At 41.4% G+C, this 19,906-nt stretch overlaps 1 protein-coding gene across 1 annotated transcript in view; it reads left to right on the top strand.

Annotated features, from left to right (window-relative positions):
• Positions 1–9,613: 9,613 nt before the first annotated feature.
• LOC131259628 (neuroligin-3) overlaps positions 9,614–19,906 on the top strand; it is a 46,787-nt gene continuing 36,494 nt past the window's right edge. Inside the window, exon 1 of the mRNA XM_058261168.1 lies at positions 9,614–9,846. Coding sequence (XP_058117151.1) covers positions 9,614–9,846 — 233 coding nt within the window. The remainder of the gene's footprint in view (positions 9,847–19,906) is intronic.

Below are 19,906 nucleotides of genomic sequence, written 5' to 3'. Positions count from 1 at the left end.
GCAGCCTTTAATTCATACGCCATTCAATCTACAATGCTAGTAGCCGGGTGTTGCACAATCGAATGTTTGCACAACTGTGTCTCCCACCCATGCAAAAATAATAAAACCCTATTTCCAGCTACGTACGAATTTGCGCAAAGGAATCGCAACCCTCTGACGGTGTTTTGGAAAACCCAGCACAACAATACATTACCGCATGCAGCAGCAAACATTGAAAGCAAGCTTTACAAAAACTCACCACGAACAGTGTTTTTGGGAAAGTTGCTGGAAAATCCCAATTCAAACACAAATGCCCATGAATTTCTGCGAATGTACCAAAAACCCTCCTGTTTCCTGATGGTCTATGCGGCCGTAGGTTGGACAAATGTATACCGTACATGTATATGTAATGGTAAATATTTTAAATCCGCTTTTCGCGTAATGCCAACGGCGCGGTTTCATTTTTCCCGGCCCGTTTTCCTTGCCCCTCCCTTTTTTGTTTGTTGTTGTCATTTGTTGTCTTTCGGCCCCAGCTATCTCTCGGCCGAAATAGCGATGGTGGTGATGGTGTGTAGAATTCAAAAAGCGTCCCCAAGAGATCCTCGGGCGGTAGGATTAAATACCCTCGACGAAGGGAAAAGAGTTTTCCGGGTGAGGTTTGCATGTTACAGCACTGACACGGGATGGCAATGTTACGGGGAAAGTGGTGGCACTCGCTCGGTGGTGAGACGCGCACGTGTATGCGGGACCAGCACACTAACCTGGCCCCGGGGAACAACGGATATTTTCCTGTTTGTAAAGTCCCCCGAGGAAAACGGGTACTCGCTCATCCTCGCCGGAAGGCTTGTTGTCCTCTTTCCTGGATGCCGTGGATGGAGTACGTAACGAGGAGAAAGGGCGCAAAAATGTGTCCCAACCCCTCGGGCGTGTCGGAACCTCGTCCTCCCCATTCAAAGCTTGAGATGGGCCAGCAGTACCGCACAACTCACCCGTGACGCTGAAGAAAATGAGTTGGCACATCACGTGACGTTGCGCTGGGCATGATCACGTGAACCCTATTATTGCCGTCATTCAATTTGCCCCTGGAAAGCTCTCTTCTTCGCTCGAGAGATCTCCCTCTTCCATTCCAAAGCTCAGCACCGGCACCTACCCTTCCCGTTTTCAGTTCTGTTGAAAGTGGCAAACAACAAAAACAGAAAAATGGCGCGTGAGGTTTCGAATTTTATCCCATTCTTTGCGTAGTGTGTCTTCTCCCATATTCTATTATTCGTATCTTGCCTGATATTTCCGAATCTTTTCTCAACGAGCAGTTTATGGTTAAGCACCTCATCCTCAGTGAAGTAAAAATTTGCCCCAGAACAGGAGAAAAACCTCCGTCAACACACCCAAAAAATTAAAGCTTTCTCTTCACCTCGGATAAGCCACTCCAAATCTGGTCCCCTGCCATAACCCGCCGTTCAGGTTTCATCGTTTCTCATTGTTATCTTCGTTTATTATTTTTCTCATCCCGCCTCAAATCGCTCCACTCACTTTACCATCGACCATTCCGTTCGTTAGCGCTTGATGACGGTACGGCCCAAACAAAAACAATTTATCAAAACCGAAAATCTGCACGGATCACGAAATTACGATATTAATTTCGTTCGCTTTTCCACGGCCCGAGGCGGCTGTGCTAAGTTCTTTTGGTTGGCCGCACGTGAACCGCATGTTCGCCCGCACATGTAGAGATAAAAGATGGCGGGATCTGTGTGGAGATCGATTGGTATGTTCCTTTTCCTTTGATTCTTGTGGTAAACAATGTTGGTTGTTGAAAAACAGAAAATCACCCGCAACCTTCGGTTTAGAGAGTTATATTCATCTTTTGCTGCGTCGGATGTGTTTTCGTTTTTGCTTTGGTGGTGTTGGTACAGCGTTAGGTTTTTCTTAAATTTTCTTATTCTAATTTGTACCACAAACACGTTTTTGCCTTATTTATCAAGCTAAGTTTTGATAATTGCCAATTGAGTTTCTTGCTGTAAACTAACCAAGAAATATCTTAATTTATTTTTGTTTACTTTGTTTTTGTACTATGCGGTTTGAGTCCAAAACGAGTTTTTTGCCTTACTCATTCCTCCTATACAACCAAAGTGTGTAAGAACTGCGAGTAGATTACGGAAGAAACTGCTTTCGCACTGCAGCCTCTTTTCATAAGTTTTGACTTGTTAGAGGGTACAATATTGACCATCGCAAAATTGTTGTTTGCTGTCCGTTCCGTAAGTCGGTGACTTCATTAACTTAGTGGTGCTGGTTGCGCTGCTTCGAAACACGTTTTCTTTCTTTGAAGTCCGCAATCTCCTTAGCCATATCTTCACCTCTAGTGCAAAAAAAAAAAAGGTACGCAGGCAGCTCGTTACGAAGATTATTTCATAATCATCGCCACCCCAAAAACCACACCTAGTGTTCTGGCAAACTTACGGGAATGACATTCAGGCATTAAAAACCGCTAGACCGGAGCAGAATAGTATCGTCCAGGGTGGTTGAGGGTGATTGTAGAGGTGCGCCACTTTTTGCGGTTTGGATGAAACTTAGTTAGGTACCATCTTCCAATTCAACGTTCTGCCTTACGGTACGTGTCTGGTTTTAATTATGGACCATTTCTGAGAATCCGTCCAGGATTACATCGGGAGGAGTGGAATATTTAGCGACAGGATGGGCATTTTTATGCAAACGATGCCTTTATAGTTTGTTAGCTCAACGCAGGCTTGCTGTTTGAATATTGACCAGATTTTGCTCAGTCATTTACGGTATGTGAGTTGCCTGGGGACTAAAGCTAGCAGGATAAATACAAACCACGGTCCCATTTCTGTAACAAACTACTACTAGGAACAGTTCCAGACAGCCTGCTGTTTAATATTAATTTATTCACTGCTTTATAGAGCTCATGAACGGATCCAACGACAATGAATTCAACAACTTTTTTGAAAAAAAAAATGGTCACACGTGTTCGTCGAGAACGTCACAAATGACGGTGCATCGAATAATTCGAACGGAATCGTTATTAGGCTGTCTAGAAAGGCCTATAAACATTGCTCGAAAAGAGTTACACACACAAGAATTACGCTTCTTGTTTTATAAATGGACCTCAGATTCGATTCGCGTCCCCTCCAGTCGAGACAATCCGCTGCCTTTTTTTCAAGATGGTATCGCACACAATTGCGACAGGGCGGAGGTTTTCCTTTTCTTGCCCTCAAACCGGAATGAAAACCTCCGGCTAGTGCTAAGCTATGCGTGCTCATCCATTAAACGAAGGGCCGGCGAATTGGCGGCTCAACCGAATTGACATGATATGAGGCATTGAGTAATTGGATTAACTTGTTTACGAGCGATTCTTATCGGAAGGCCCGAGCAGTTGTCGTAGTTCCCTGCTGTAGAAGATATGTGACTTCCATTTCGGCTGAGTAGTGCAGATCCTTTCGATTGATTACTCCTTCCAGACGAATTCTCGCCTGCGTGCGGTACGCACTTGACTGGTCTCCTATTTGGCTTGAATTCAACTTATGTTGATATCAAACAGATGCGAGCTTGCAAAAATGCGACCACAGAACAATTGCTTTGAACATATAGTAACTTTGCAAATACTTCCGATTGTTGGTGCAGTATGTTTTTTTTATCAGAATCCAAACCAAATTTGACGTTATATGTGAAACGTGAAATATTTTATTTGACTGTACTCAGTTTACATAAAAGACTACATTTTTATGTAGTTAAACTTGTCAGAAACATACTTACGTCACACTACACATCCTTTAAGTAATGGCTAGGATGGTATAATTTATTCACGCGATACTGCTTCTTATTATTAGTGAGAATATTATGAAACATAAGACACTTTTCCATTATCAAAACGAGGAAGTTCAGTGTAGAGCTCTTGCTATCAACTTATTCTTCAAAACTTCTCTACCGTCCCAGCTTTGCGCACATCATCGCTATTGGGTTCACTTGCAGCTAACAAGACTTTCGCATCGAGAATCAAACTTTCCCTTCAATTTGTGATAGTTGAAAAGTTTTCCAAATGCTCTAAAAGAGCAATCCAAAGATGTTGGCGATCTCAGCGTTTCCGCTACAGGGTGTCGCACAACAGCTGATTTCAATATAGAATTGCAAGTCGCAAGACGATGATATCGAATGAAGCAGTAGCATATGGTATCCGAGATGTCATCCACCACATTTGCCATTTGTCCGCCGAAACCCAGCAAAAACCAGAAAGTTTTGCTGCAATTGACAAAGAACACAACGAACAAAACTCTTCGTGTCTGTGCAACAAACTATGCCTAGATTTTGCATGAGGTTATGGAATGCTTTTCATGTCTAAAGAAGAACGTTCAGCATTTTGTGAATTTCTTTTTCATAACATCTGTCTGGTTGACAAATGCTTTTAATTAGTTTTTTTTTTCATAACATCTGTTGTTACAATGTTACAAGCTACGAGGGTTCAAGATGATCTTAGAAGAATGAAGATTTGTGGATTTCTTGCTGATGAAAGCAAGAGCATAAATATAAAGCAGTTGCTATAAACTTTATGAAGAGTAGGAAAATCTCAAATTATGTTATCAAAAATTTCAAGAAATGAACCGCAAACCAAGGTTTGATTTAAATCTTCTGCTTGCAAACTTGATAGTCACTAGGTTTCACTAAGAAGACTACTTTTGGTTGTTTCCAAATGGCTTGTTTTAAAATGTTTTTCGAATAATAAAATATATTTTTAATTCCATATTTTGTTTTAATTCTCCAAGACTCTTTCAATTGAATTGAATTTAGTAATTCTTGTCGTTATCATAAAATACTTAACAATGCGTCAAGGCATTAAATTATAGGGAAGAATAGAAACACAATTAATTGTTGCTTTTCTTTTGTGTTCAAGAAAAAATCCGATCGCTTAAAATCAATATAAAAGATGGGAAAAGTTTACTCTACCGCAAAAAATAATAAACGTTTGCTAGCAGTTCATCGGTTCTCGTAGATGTATTAAAATCGATGAAATATATTTGATCAAATAAAACATCCTTCATTCCCTTTGGTGACCTAGCTCCCTGTGAGAAGGCAACAAAATCCATCATCGAACGGATCAGAGTATTCAACTAAAATAAAACCCCCACGATGCATGAAAAGGGTCTTCATTTCAGGGGAGCGGGAAAATTGAACACAAAATTCATCAGCTCAGTTGGTAGCAAACGAACCGCCTCTAATGCCGCTTCGCAAGGACACTATAACTTTCGGACGCAGTCGAAAGTATCACCGATATCAGTGTTTCCATTGGTACAGGGATGCGAAGAAAAAGGAACGCTTAAAAGGGCTTCACCTTAAAATTTCACAAAGGCAAAGAAAGCCCTCGCTAGCATGCTTCACGGGGTTTGCTGAATGAAGGTTTTGGTGACAACATTGGAAATCCATGGAATTTGGAAGCCTTGCCGAACAATTGTGCCGAGGTCCTAGTCACCCATTTTGCCCATTTATTCCGTCTCGATTCAGCTCACGGCGTATAGTGATTGGAAATGGATCGAAGATGTAATTTGAGATTATCCATCGCAATACCTTGGGCTGGGCCACATATCACGAAAGAGGGCAGCAGAATAAAACGCAGTCACATATTTTCTGATGACGGAGAAAAGGTACAAAATTACATTTTATTATCTATACTACAATCGGAGCTGTATCTGTAGGCAAGGATGATAAATTACACCACCTTCACAGTTCAATAACATACAAAGGATATTTTAATCAACTCTACGATATCTGCTCTTTGTAAAGGTATTCTTTGGTGTTTAATGAGTCCTTATCTCTTTCAAACGAAACGCTGCAATACAAAGACATTATCTTAGCTATGTTCGTTGAAATATTTTCAAGTTGAAAGGTAAATGCTCTTCTTAACTGTAGTATCTTACACATTTATCAGCAAAAGAAAACAACTATCAACTAAGAAGTATAAATGATATCAGATCAGTCACACATCACCCAGGAACGCCTTTTTTGAATTTCGAACGTTTTGCTTAGGCCCAGGTGAATTGGATTTGCTCGAATTTCATGATTCTTATCATTGTAGCAGGAATACATCTTCCATGTGTTCATAGGATCCCTTGTTGGGAAACTTTGAAACGAGATTGTGTTTAGAAAATGTCCCAACAAACCGTAGTTTAGGGAAATATTCAAAGGTTTCTAAGATTTATGTGTTATCTAGTATGCATGTGATAAGATTTTTATACAAGCCGGTTAGACATTCCCATTGTCTTTTAGAATACTTTGGTTTGGCTTGGGACAATTAATTCAATTTGGTTTTGTTTTCTATTAGTCCACAAACAAATCCAACCATCATCATTCATCATTCACCTCACAGTGCGAATAGCAACATCACCTTTACCTGTCCTAGCCAGGTAGGTTAACCAGCAGCTTAGCAAACAAAAATCTTAACCGTAAACAGTGTGCAACCTACCTTCCCTCTTAGCACCGTTTCTTCCAAGAACCACTCGTGGATTCATTTGGTCATCTTACAAAAATATACCTCACCTTGAAACCGTCTTACTAACGGCCATCTTCCCACGGGTTAGTACTGGTACCGGTTCTGCCATCTGTCCATGGTCCGTGTCCGTGTTTGTCGATGCGCCGTAAATAAACATAATCTCGCCCGTCTTCAGACGGCCGGATGTTTTCGCGCACTAAGCCATTTTCGCGGGAACAGTGGCGCTCTCCAGGACAGCAAATAATTCTGCCGAGCGCTGATGGATTATCCTGTCTCCTAGTAGCGATCCATCTTAGCGCTACGTTTCGCGGAACCGCTATCCCGACGGGATAACGTCGGGTGAACCAATCATAGCCGTTTCTTGTGCGGGAAAACATTTCACAGACGTGCACTCAAAATAGGGTCTTACAGACAGAAGCTTCTGCAAGCAAACACCAAGTGCACCATTGTTTTGTACAAATCTGTACGCGGTTTAAACTAATCTGCAAACTGGAGCAAAAGAAGGAACAAAGTTTTTTATATGAATTCATGAACTTTGTAAACCAGATTGTACGGAACCAAACACTGTCTTAGGAATAAAGTTAGAAAGATAAACCTTTTGAAAAGGTTTCTCGAAAAAATCTGTTCATCAACTTCATTTGTTTGAAAAGCAATGCAGTATTTGTAACTGCGTTTCATACTATGGTTTGCACATGTTCAAACAGCAGTAAATGGAGACTGCTTCGAGTTATGTACGTTGGAAAACAAATCTCATGATAACATCCCTGACACAGCGGCACAAACAACAAACTTCGAGCAGGTAATTTTCAATCAATCTCGACACAGCGTAATTGATTACTTGCAAAATGAATTCTATCACGCAACTACGAACGCTGACGGCAATATTCTGCCGAAATCTCTTCCCATCATAAATGATTCATAGTCAAATTACCTACGCCCGAGCCGTGGCAACATAGGACAGTCAAGCGGAATAATGTTCGCAAAAAGAGCCACTAATTAAAAATATGTCACGCTCAACCGTAAGCTCCGGTGCGACTGAGTTTAATCGATATCATGCACGCAAGTGCAGCGACCAACGGCGAAGGATCGAATATATAGCCAATTCCCACGTTTTATGTATGCTTTCCGTGCCAACCTGGCACGAGCATGGTTACGTCGATGAAAAGTGGCTGGATTTACATTCGATATCGCGTTTCACTTACCTACGTCAATTAATGAGGGTTACAACATGAGAGAAAATGTTGGCTTACAAGTGCGCTGGATTTATTGATACACATTCTTGAGATGGTATATAAATATTAAATCAATATTTTTGTATCGCTGGTTCCTCTATTTTTAAACCTCCAACGAATTTGTAAATGTGAGCAACACTGCACAGTTTGTCCACAGCATGTTATTGCAATAACTGCTAATTGCTATTGCTTCTTTGCTGCTTTTGCAGGCCGCTGCTTACGACCCCTCATTAGCCACACTCTAACTTTTCCTCATTCTTATCTGATTCTCTTACAGATCTCAACCTTGGCCAACCTAAAGTGAACTTGCAGTTGTTGGCGACTCGTGGAAACAAACAGCCTAATTACGAACCTCTAATGGAATCACGCTGGTATACAGTTACTTCTGCCGACATTGGACCAGGAAACCGCAGTCTGTTCAGCGAAAGTCGTCACACCAGTGCACAAATCCTTCCGCCATCGGTTTGGTGGTGCGCAATAAGATCCCAACGACACACGGCGTGGTAAAAATATCGTCCCGGAAAAGGGAACGCCTCGTGCATGGTGCTTATTAGTTGTCAAGCTACAACTTCAAAAACTCCTGCTCCAACCCAAACCCCTGCCAGCACCACACTTGCTGCCGATGTCGGGCTGGAACACGTTCCGCCATGAGTTCGTTTGTGTCACCGCCAGCAATCGTTAAGTGTCAGTGTTTATGATGCTCGGGCCAGATAAATGATACAAGGTGGCGGTGCTGGGCGTGTCCGGGGAGCGGGGCGTCCGACCAATCAGTGCACGGGTATGGCACGAGCACTTCGTTGGGCGGCGGTGGGAAAATAACACCGGAGATAGTTTCCAGTGAACTTTACGCCAAGCGCTGGCAGCTCGCGCTGCGAACGACAACGACGACGAGGAGGATGACGTGGACGATAGCGCAACGATTATTGCCTAGCGATTTGTGGCAATTTCTTTCCCGTGCTCTCGTGCGAAATCGAACCCGATGCCACAGTAATAAAAAAGGACATCTAAAGTGTGCACCAGCCAGGAAACGTCTGTAAGATATGTCACTTGGCACCGTTTGACATCTCCACCCGAGCTATATGTGTGTATTTGTACGACGGCAATCATTACTCGCAGACTAATGAGACGAAATAATGATATTGCAGCACAAAGTTGCACCAAGTGGCACCACCACTTCGAATGCGAGGCGTCGATTGCTTTCCAATAGTGCAGCCATCGGGGTTAATGCAATAGTACTCCATAGTAAACACAATCAGTGTGAGAAATGGAACCTTTTAAGGATCGCGCCCGCTCAACTGCTCTAAGGACAACGCTGAATGATACTCCAGCGCCGAGTGAGCTCCACACAATATACAGCAGCCGGGAAATCGTTCAGCAATTAGCTTGAGTGCCGCCACGAGTGACCAAGTTGGTGATAAGATGGAAGTGGTTAGAAGAAAAAGTGGAAAAAAGATTCTAGTTTTATCCATCCAACTCTTCAACCCAGTGTAGCGTGGAATAAAAGTGAATCAACGCAATCGGTAACGGAATCAGAAGACAACTAAACGTGCACTGGAAACATTGTCAATGTAACCTAACACGGCGCTCATAAAACGTTCGATTCGTTCTGGCCTGTACTGTAGTGATTTAATTTCAAGCTAATTACTTTTGGATAGAATCTGTCGGTACTAGAAAGAAGTGAAATTCTACAAAACTAAAACGATACCTTCTACCGAAAGTCTCTTATCGATCGGATGTAAATAGTGTTGCTCGGTTAGTGCAAACCATTCCATTATTATTCTCGTCGGGTGTACAATATTGTCCATACATTCGACTGTATGCAACGGATCGCAAAGCGGAACCGGAAGCATCGTTAGTGTAAACGAAGTCATTGAAAGAAAGAGGAACAAATACACAAACGGACAGAAAAATGATGTTTGTGAAATTCCAGTACTTCTGCATCGTATACTTCCTGCTGATGCGCTTCCTTAACGGTGCCACGATGGATCTGTACAAAAATTCGCGCCTCGGCAATCGCATCGTGCAGACGCGGTACGGCCGGCTACAAGGGTTGGTACTGCCACTGGAAGGATATAAATTTCTCAAACCCATCGAAGCGTTCCTCGGCGTACCGTACGCCACGCCACCAACTAAAATGAACAGGTAGGTAACTTAGCTGTTCTTGAATATGTTATGGAGTTTTGGATAAAGACTGACCATTTCCATTCGAAAAGCACCAGGCGTCTCCATGGTAACATTCTGAAATTTTTATCAAAATGCATATTTTTCATAAGATTTTCAACTAAACTTATTGATAACAACGATCACACAGAGTTGAGTTGTGGAAAGTCTTCGGTATAAATTTTTACTACGTCAGAGAATGAGTTATAAATAAAAATCAATCATATTATGAAGGCATGACAAAAACTCGGTCAACATCTAATATTACCTGGCGCAAATATTGAGAAAAGGAGCAAAAATCTTCATTCCGATTTTCTCTCATTCTCCCTTCATCCAACAAACTTTTTTAGAACTTTTTTAAGCCTCTTGAAAGGGGATGTTTTCATTTTGACAGCGTTTGAAAAGGGTCCTATAAGGGAAAAGACAGATTTTTGGGACACTTTTTTTTGTGAGAAGTTTTTTCGGCGCAAACTTGTCGTGAAACGGGTTTCGGCAGCCTATTTCACGCCTGGATTAAGGTGATGAATGAAGTAATTTATCAATTAACTACATCAACGCATCACAGCATCGGCTGTCCGACAAGATTGGACCATGGCGAAGGCGGATGATCAACCCGGTCGATTGTTTTTTGTGCAACTTCGTACCGTGCTCTGTTGGTCATCAGAATGAATGATAAAGGGTCGACCGGCATTGTGAATACAAGTTGTCTTTTAATTATTGCTTTTTATGCTAGACTATCCATCCCATGTTGACTTCGTTTAAACTTAGTTATAAAATTTAGGCAGGATACTTTGTAAGGAAAAAAACGAGCAAATACGAAGGAGTTAAGTGATAAATTTTTAATTATCAAACTAAAACTTTCAAATGTATGTTCAAACTTGTAGTTTATTGTGTTCACTGGGCCACCTGCAGACCTGAGTTTACTGAGCCACCAATGCCACTAAGTTTACTAAGCCACCCAGTTGTACTGGTGGCTGGAGTTTGCTTACTCACCTGGGTAGTAGGTGAATCATCTGAGTAGCTGAGCTACCTAAATGAGTGAGACACCAGTATGTTGCAGAGCTACCAAAGTTTTTATTTTAAGTACGTGGCTCACTGCTCAGTGAGATAAGGAGAGTAAGCAAGCTGGCTCACCCACTCACAACCCAACACAAATCGCAGCCGCCGTAATAAACCTTTAGGTTGATGGTCACGTAAAGTGAAAACTGCTTAAAAACGTCACTAATAGCAAATAACCTTTCCGCATGAAGGAAGTATGCATTTAGGCAATGGTATGAGGCGAAGCAAGCCGTTCGTTTTATTTGAGCGTGACGACATTAAACAATAAAAACATCTCTTCGCATTCAGATCAACGAACAAAGTTTCTACTGGACCTGGGCCAACATTATTTATTTTATTTTGCATCGCAAACTCTAACGTCGGGAACATATAATTCCGTTTCAACCAAGCGTCATTTATGTATCTGACGCAAAAATAAGCATTAACCCTAGAATGAGCAACTTGTACGACGGTTAGGGTTTTATGGGGTATAAACAGTGGTTTGGTGTTGGTACACTTGGTGATACGAAGAGTTATCGCTTGATATATATTGGCTTGTAAACGACAACGCCTCAGAAGCATTGAACTGTGATTGTTTGTTTGTGCATTTTGTATAAAAATAGTATAACCGTTACAACCATTTTGTTACCCTTCATGTTTAGCAAAATAAGGACCAAACGAAACAGCCACGGTCTAGAAATATTCTTTTCAAATAGTAAACTTAGTTAAAAAATTTAATATAACGCAAAATCTCTACCCTGTAACAGTAAAAGTAGGAACCGTTGTTTAAGGTTTTTCCTTTATAGTTGTACCAAACATTTTCTCAGTTTCATTCCGGAATCGGTTATCACGTCATGCATCGCGTCCGATTTCATGAGAAGGAAAAGATGGAGCATAAAAATTTTACGAACGAGCACATTTTCTCCCTACTGCCCGTTGCCCATCGACCCTGTTTTCACCCGTACGATGGTTCACCGCATTTTCCCGGGGCAACGGAAAACTATGACTCCACAGGCCCTTGGTGGTCGTGCCACCATCGGCCAAGGCATTCGTGGAAGCGTCGGCGCGCAATTGCTGACGCTATATCGTGCAAAATGTACACTTTACTTTCGCCTCTCTAATGGCTTGTTTGTGGGCATTCTCATTTTCGATCAATTCCTCACGACCCACTGGATCTTGGAGAAAACTACGGCACTGAATTTCGCTTTGAGCCCACGTCAAACCCAGCACGGATGGTCGCTTTTCTTTGCTAACCCCGGACAGAGAAGTAAAACTGCCGTGAGGGTCGTGAAAAACACCAAAAAGAACCCAACGTCCAATTGCATAACGCAAGACATGGAGCGACGGTAGTAAAGAAAAAATACTTTTCACATCCAATGTCTTTCCAAACGACCACTTTACCTGAGAGCATAAAAGATTTAAGATTTAAAAAAAGTTATTATAAAATTGTTTACTTGGCGAGCCAGCACAAATGTTGCAAGGGTGCACCTTGTTTAATGTTCCTAAAAATGATTCTGTATATTGAGTAGATGAAACGGTTTTGGTTCCCCTACGAAATAAAGATGATGAGTCCCACCTCTTACCACAACATAGGTATCTACAATGCATTCTTTAATAGATCTGCAGGTTCATGAAAAATTATATCTATAGATATAAAATACTTGTGCTACGGTGTTAGTGGCTAAACTCCTCCTAAACGACTGGACCAATGTTAAGCAAACTGTGTTCACATATTTCGTAATTTTACATGAGAATAGGTTTTAATTAAATCGTACGTCTGGAAACTATATACTTTTTAAATCAATTACGATATTGGTTTGTTTGTTTGCATTCAGCAATGAAATTCAGTGATAATATTTATATATGATTTTTGTTTTGATGTCTATTACATACATGCATGCTAACGTTGAAGCAAAAACATGCAATCGTCGAAGAGTTAAATGTTAAAATACAAAACCATATATTTTCATCGATCCAACTCCCACAAAGTTGTAAGAGTTACGACAGAGTTTTTGAATTCTTTGATCTTTACATAACATGGTATGGCATAAAGCATAAAAAATCAAAATGTATAGTTAAAAACCAAATATTTTCAACCGATGTATGCCGTTCAAAAATGTTTGACCGAGTCAGCTAGCTAAATAGTAAAATGTTTCAATCGAATTACTGCTGTTCTTTTATCTTGTAAATCGATTCCTAGAACTTCACCACAATGGTTATTTGTGGTGAGCTAAATACTGACCGTTTCCCGCGTCGGCTCGATATTTTAGCTCTTTGGCGTGCGCTTGAAGGCCAACCGGTCGATAAACAAATCCATGCAAAACCAAAAATCTCACGTTCGCCAGCTTGCATGCAAAATTCCGCTTGAAGGATGGTATTATTGGTGTGGCTTTTCTCACTGATTTTCTCTAACAATAGAAATCGGCTCCATTATTGAATGGTTCGGGTCAGGATAGAAGAAAAATAACCGGAACGTTGCCGCAAGCTAATCATTGGTGTCGGTGCTTTCCAAGAATACTACAGTGAAATAAAAATGGAAACCTCAACTGAAGTGAAAGGTTGAAGGCTTTGGTTCTGCAGATTCCTCGTGCGGCCAGCCAAACCCGTTTCCTTCGAAGGCTGGTCGAAAGCTGGCGCCACTCAATGGGTCTAGGAGGCCAGGAAAAAACAAACAAGCAAGTGCCAAGACCAACGCCGCTAATCAAATACATACGCATCAACTAAGTGACCGAAATTCCAAAGCAGCGATGTGAACCGAAACAGAAAAGAAAGCAAAAGGCCATTAGTGTACGGCACCAGCCGAGCGGCGCTTGCTGAAGCAGAACGATCCATAGTAAATACGGAATAGTGAAAGCTCTGAAACATGCCTCATTCCTGCCAACTAACGAAACCTTGGACCGTGCCATGATTCCCCTACAGCATCGACTGACGTGCCAGCCCGATTCGAGGTCGATCCGGGGCGTTAGTCATGGCCTTGCGGATTACTTTTGACTATTTTTCATTTCATTTAACAATTCGCCATTTTGCTCAGTAATTTTGCCGCCCTTAAGCGATGGATAGGAAGTGGAACGAAACATTGGAAGAAACTTGGAAAATTGCGTTTGCTCAGTGAAACCCCTTACAACCGACGAGAAAGAAAAATTATTCTTTCCTAGCAAGCAACCAAAACCGATCTAAAAGAAACGTTTGATAAACATTGCACCAAATTGCTGGCAAACTTGTGGCAAACGCAAATGCTTGCTATTCCCTCTACTTTTCTCCACTTGTCTTTGCCATTTCCCCGAGGGTTATGCATTTGATTCTTGGCTCGACGGAGGCGCCCAGTTCTTCATGTGCCGAATCGATCAATGGAGGCGCATGGTGTTTTGATGCCAGGCACCATTCCTTACCAGCGCCCATTTGCACTGTTGGAAAATATGAAGCTCAAATGTGCTAGAAGGTCCGCTGGGTGACATTGGAAGGCGGAAAATTAATGACAGGCTTACTACGACGAATAAGATGTCGTATATCACGCGCGAAACCTTCTACATTCATATTCACAGTGTATGGAGTTGTCAAATTTAATAAACTAACAGTATTTTATAGGGTAAAAAAATTTGTAAAATCATCATAAATCGACCATTACATAATTAAGAAGAAGTTTTCAATTTGTTTCATAAGCACTTAGCGGTTTCAATGCTAATGTATTTTTCTACATAATTTTTCCATTATTTTTAACGAGCCGTGCCATTATCATGTAACGATCCAGAAAATTGCTCTCAGTTTTCGTTCATTGTTCGGCCTTGTCAATAGATTTGCCAAGATAAACGTAAAATCGTTGACCATCGATCTTAAGCAAACAAGCGCCACTACTGACAGCTTGTCCACAATCTGCATCACCAAGCCAAATGCCATCCGTTCCAAATGCGTCTAACGGCATATTTATCCTAAGAGCTCTATTTTTATAATCGATTTCCGAGAACCAGCCAACGACGAAGGCAAACACTGTTCCCGGAATCTCCACACCTTCGGTTCTTTCCTTTTCCTTTCCATTCTATCATACCTACCGTCACCTATTCTCGGGACACTAATGCTTCGCTTGACCATGCAAAGCGTTATCATTCTCTGCCAAGCTGTTCTCATCGACCGGTTGTGTCGTAGCATAGAATCGATTTTACGCAAGTGCCGTTTCTCGTCGAGGAAGCAGCAGGACAACATTGCAACTGATGCTTAGCGAACCATTTCTCCATCCATGAAGGTGAAAATTCAATTTCAACTTGCTATGGAAAAAGGCAAACACACGCTTGAACGACCAGGTTCACATGAAGAGATTATTCGTTTATGTGCAAAAATTCTATTATTCATCGAGAAGGACAGTTACCACGCCGAGAGATTTGAAGTTAATCTCATAACGAATTTTATATTACATTTTTTACTCTACTGAACACAATATACTTCTTCCAACCACCCTGTCTTTCAACTTTTCATATTAACAGAAAGAATATGTAAACACATAATGTTTGCAACAGTACAAAACGTCTCTAAATTGTCTACTTTATATTTACTAGCAAATAACATCAAACAAATCAATCAAAACGACGGAATGCAAACGGTTACACAACGGTTAACTCAACTGCATCAATACATCCTGACCAATCCAAACACAAGCAACGAAAAAGAACTCGTACGGAAATCCGCAAACATTAGTCGAATATTCATGGTCTAGCACCACTCGCTAAATGCAGCCCCGCAAATCAATAGAGCTCTCGTTCGTTTTTCTTCGCCTAACTGAAGTTTCATGATTGGAAAAACGGAAAGGTAGGAACGAAACGAGGTCAGAAACCTAAAAGCAAACCCGTCGATGGCACTCACCTGTGAGTAAATTTTCCAAACAAAGCTTAAGCTAACCTACGTGTCGAAACTTACGTTAAGCCGAAACTTTACATGTACTCTCTGAGTCCCTTGCCGACTGAACTCTTCATCGCATGACACTAGGCCTGAGGGCTTAGGTCTGAAAATCGAACATTTTAACACACACACACGCACACATCACCAACTCTGTACAATTTTTCTATCTCCTCCTGCTCCGTTACCAGTGAAACTTTTGTTTTAAGCGCAGTTAGAAGAACAAAAAACCACCGAAAGCTAAACAAAGCAGACAAATTTTTGCCTTTGGGATTGAATTGACTTTTGAAACTTTACCAAGGTATTGTGGGATATTTTTTCCAGGATGTGTGATCTAGCACCTGTGCTGATTTTGTGAAGTTTCTTTTCTAGGTCAAGACGTTCTACAAAATGAATTATTTGCTCATTCGAAAAACTGAATTGATTTTCGTTTTTCTTTTATTTTAAGAAAAATAAATTGAAATCATAATTCCATAATCGATTTCCCTCAAATCGATTCACCTGCCGTTGAAAACCTACGTCTATTCAATGGCAAGGCGTTCGCTGCCTGAATTTGTCCTTTCGTGTTCAAATGCCATAAAGAAGTTGTGCTAACTTTCGATTCAATTTGCCACCTGTCACCTAAGGACATTGGAACGAAGATGAAATGTCACTCCATCTCACGAAAATGAAAAAATGATTCGATTTTCGGGAGCAAAGGCCTATGTGTTTCGCCCCATCATATCGATACGTATCGGATGGAAAGTTAAGCAACAAATCAACAATTCCACCAATCAGAAGTTAGAATGAACATTACCATAATACAGATACTAGGGTACGCTTTCCTCCAGGGGTGCTGTCTTTGAAGGATTGACATTCCGACGACAATCGGCCGGGAAGGAGAACATGATACAGTTGAAGTTGTAGTTGTGCAGTTGGAGCGAAACTTGGAATAAGTCAATGTTCTGGCCACTGCTCTGACTATCGCAACTCGATGTCTTTACTATCATAAACATCCGATGTGTTTTGATTTCTCCAGGAAAACCGATACCGGAACGATTATTGACGCAAAGCAAAGCAATAGAGAAATGTCGATCGGGTTCATATCACTCGCATCCAGAATCCTTACTACCCTCACGTTCCCCCCGTTTTCTTTGTACAATGAAACATTATTTCCGTTTGCTTGCTTCAAGCAAACGTCGTGTCGTTTTTCTTGGCCCCGAGGGGAGGCGTTGGGAAATCGATGGTAACACCTTCCTATCGCCTGTAGTGATACGCATTCGTTGTTTATGTGTGTGTGTGTGCGCGCGTCCGTATATTTGTATTGGGGGCCATAAATGTCGCAAAGCAACACGGAACATAATTAACGTCATGTTTTAACATAAATTAGACCGAACGGTAAGCAGGCTGTTGGTCCTAACCGTTAACCCTCTCGTTCCGCTGTCACACCTCTCACGCTCCTGTAGAAAATCCCAAGGAGTCATGCTGTACGCGATACGGAATAATCACGACAAGCATGCACAGGAAAAACCGACGGGTGGAAACTGTAAAACAAATTACTGCTCGATTCGAACTTCTCCGAACTGTCGATAAATCTCGACCCCTAGGTCGTTGGGTTGTACAAATTCAACGATCGGCTATCTGAAAATCCCTCGAGAAACCCTACGAGGAATGGTGACCTTTGCGGTCGCTTAAGCCCTGCCCGAAGTCGGTGGGCCTAGATTTCGTTCGGCGATATTGTGCTATGGGTAATTATGCAGTCAATCCTGACATTCGGCTCCAAAGCTCTGAACTCCGGCGTGGGCCTCCCTCGTGTGAGCTTAGTAGATATGGTTCGTAGAAGTCTAATACCCGCAAATAACGATGTGAGTATGTAAATGTGTCTCCACTAGTTTCTAATGCGTCTCGTGGTACGACGACATCCGGCCGCTAGGCCTCGTTCATACGCCTCCGTTGGCAATGTAGGGATCGGTTCGGCTGAGTTTCGGTTGTCAAAAATTATCGCCTCCGTTCGACCTTTCGGACGACGCCGTTTGCGGGAATGTTAATGCTTGTTAGTGTTTGCTGGTTGGATCAGCTGTAAAAAAAGTTAAGAGCGTACAACAATTTAAGCTTGATACGTGATAACAGCCTATTTCTTTTGGAGTGTGAAACGGTCCTTTCTTGGAGCGTTTCTATTAAGGGTTCAAAAGGTTTGACATAACAAACGAACCATCTTACAATTTTAAATTGATACGCAATGAAGTAATTACATTACAGAATTATATAATAAGTGACCATTTTTTCAATTTTTGTAAACTAACAAACAACAACAATTCAGATGATACCTACAAATTGAAACTTGTACTATTATGCGATGAAAATACTTGCATGCGCTCAATATCGTCGCGACGAACCTAGATTAGAAGTTCTCATTGGAATCACTCCAGGGAAGAGCTTTTAATTTGCAAGCACCTAAAGAACTTCGCTCAAGAAGCACTTTTGAAACGATCTTCCTTTTATCTCCTTTCCACTTCACTCTATCAAAGTCGTGGTCGAGTTTCCTCACAACCAAATTAATCCCTACCGGCTCTTTTCGATTCTCACCCTGTTTCATCGCGACCCATTTCTCGGCCTTTTGGTCGTACGCGCAGGTATCGGAGCACATATTTGCAGCTTTTCGGCCCAAAATTCTGCCCTTATCCCTTACGGGACCTTTTTTCAATACCTACCGGAAAAACGGTTTTTTTAATTTTCGAGTGAAGTCATTTCAATTATCAGCCAACGTAAACGCACCAAGCACTTCTTGCTCCGAACAGACCGAAAATCGGGCCCTTTCCCCAGAAGGCCTCTTTTTTATTTCAGTAACTTTGAAATGAGCAAAGGTACGGGATACTTTGTTCGGGTTCTGCAAACATAATAAGTTGGGATTAGTTGCCTCAGGTGTGTCCTTCTCGAGGCATATTACTCGGTCGCACCCAGGAAACTAATTTCTACCGTAATCCCCGTATGTCAGCAAATTTTATAGGGAAAGATGTTTTGCTCCCAGAATATTTGAATATTCGAAACGTTTTTAACTTTGACACACTTGAAGATTTTTAGGATCATCATGATATCAAATGATATACAGGAACCATGGATTAGTAACGATGTAGAAACATGTGAGAAACGATAAGAATGACGAAAAACATTAATATAACCTACAAGAAAATGAACCGGTTTCCAAACGGTTTTCACAATATTGCAACAAATCGATAATAAAACACGAAGCTTCTTTGAAGAGTAAAAGCTACAAACCAACATGCCGGCACCAAAACATACGCAAGCCCATCAAATGGATGTGGTTAAAAATAAAATCGCATTTTTGCACCCATAAAATGTACTCCCAACCGTAAAATATTATGGTTTTCATCTAAAACCTAGCTCTGCTTGGGCCAGAAAACTCATCTCGCTGATATCGCACCCAGGTGTCCCATTGCGAAAGATCTACGAGCTATCGTGTGACACGCATTTGTTTTTCTACTGTCACGTGAAACCCGTTCCAACCCCAGAAAAGGTCACGGCTTTCCAAGCTGGATCATTTTTCGGAAAAGTGTGGTTTCAAAACATGAGAAAACAGAAATATGTACGTAGCAACCAGAAACATCATTTAAACTTGCTTTAAACTTTAACAAAAACGTCCCTGACGAAATCATCAACGCGCTTCATAAGCACCACTAAGGGTTAGGCGCTTTCTCACCTTCATTTACATCGGTGTGTGCGTGGTTGGGTCGTTTGTTGTCAAAAAGGGTGAAAATATATCTCAGGAACGAAGGTGGAGGGTACGTTACCACAGCATCATAATGATTAGCTTCATCAGCAGCTGATGCCTCCGGTACTAATTCATGGAAGGAGGCTGGCATACCACAATGGTGCCGTTCAGGTTCAGGCTTGAAAGCATTCTCGGAAACATGCAAGAATTTTGCCAAAATACTCATTCTATGGCTTTTCTAGTCATTATTATTTAAGATAAACTGTATCAGTATTGAATTCTCATAAATTTATGATTTGGTGTTTTCTGTGACAAATTTATGTCAACCATTTATTTATGAATTAAAGAAACTTGGTTTAGTTAATTTATATTGTAGGATAAACTACAGTTAACCTCACACATTCCAATGTA

The sequence above is a fragment of the Anopheles coustani genome, chromosome 3, assembly GCF_943734705.1.
Source record: "Anopheles coustani chromosome 3, idAnoCousDA_361_x.2, whole genome shotgun sequence".
Classification (NCBI taxonomy): domain Eukaryota; kingdom Metazoa; phylum Arthropoda; class Insecta; order Diptera; family Culicidae; genus Anopheles; species Anopheles coustani.
This window is presented reverse-complemented; position numbering and strand designations above follow the sequence as displayed.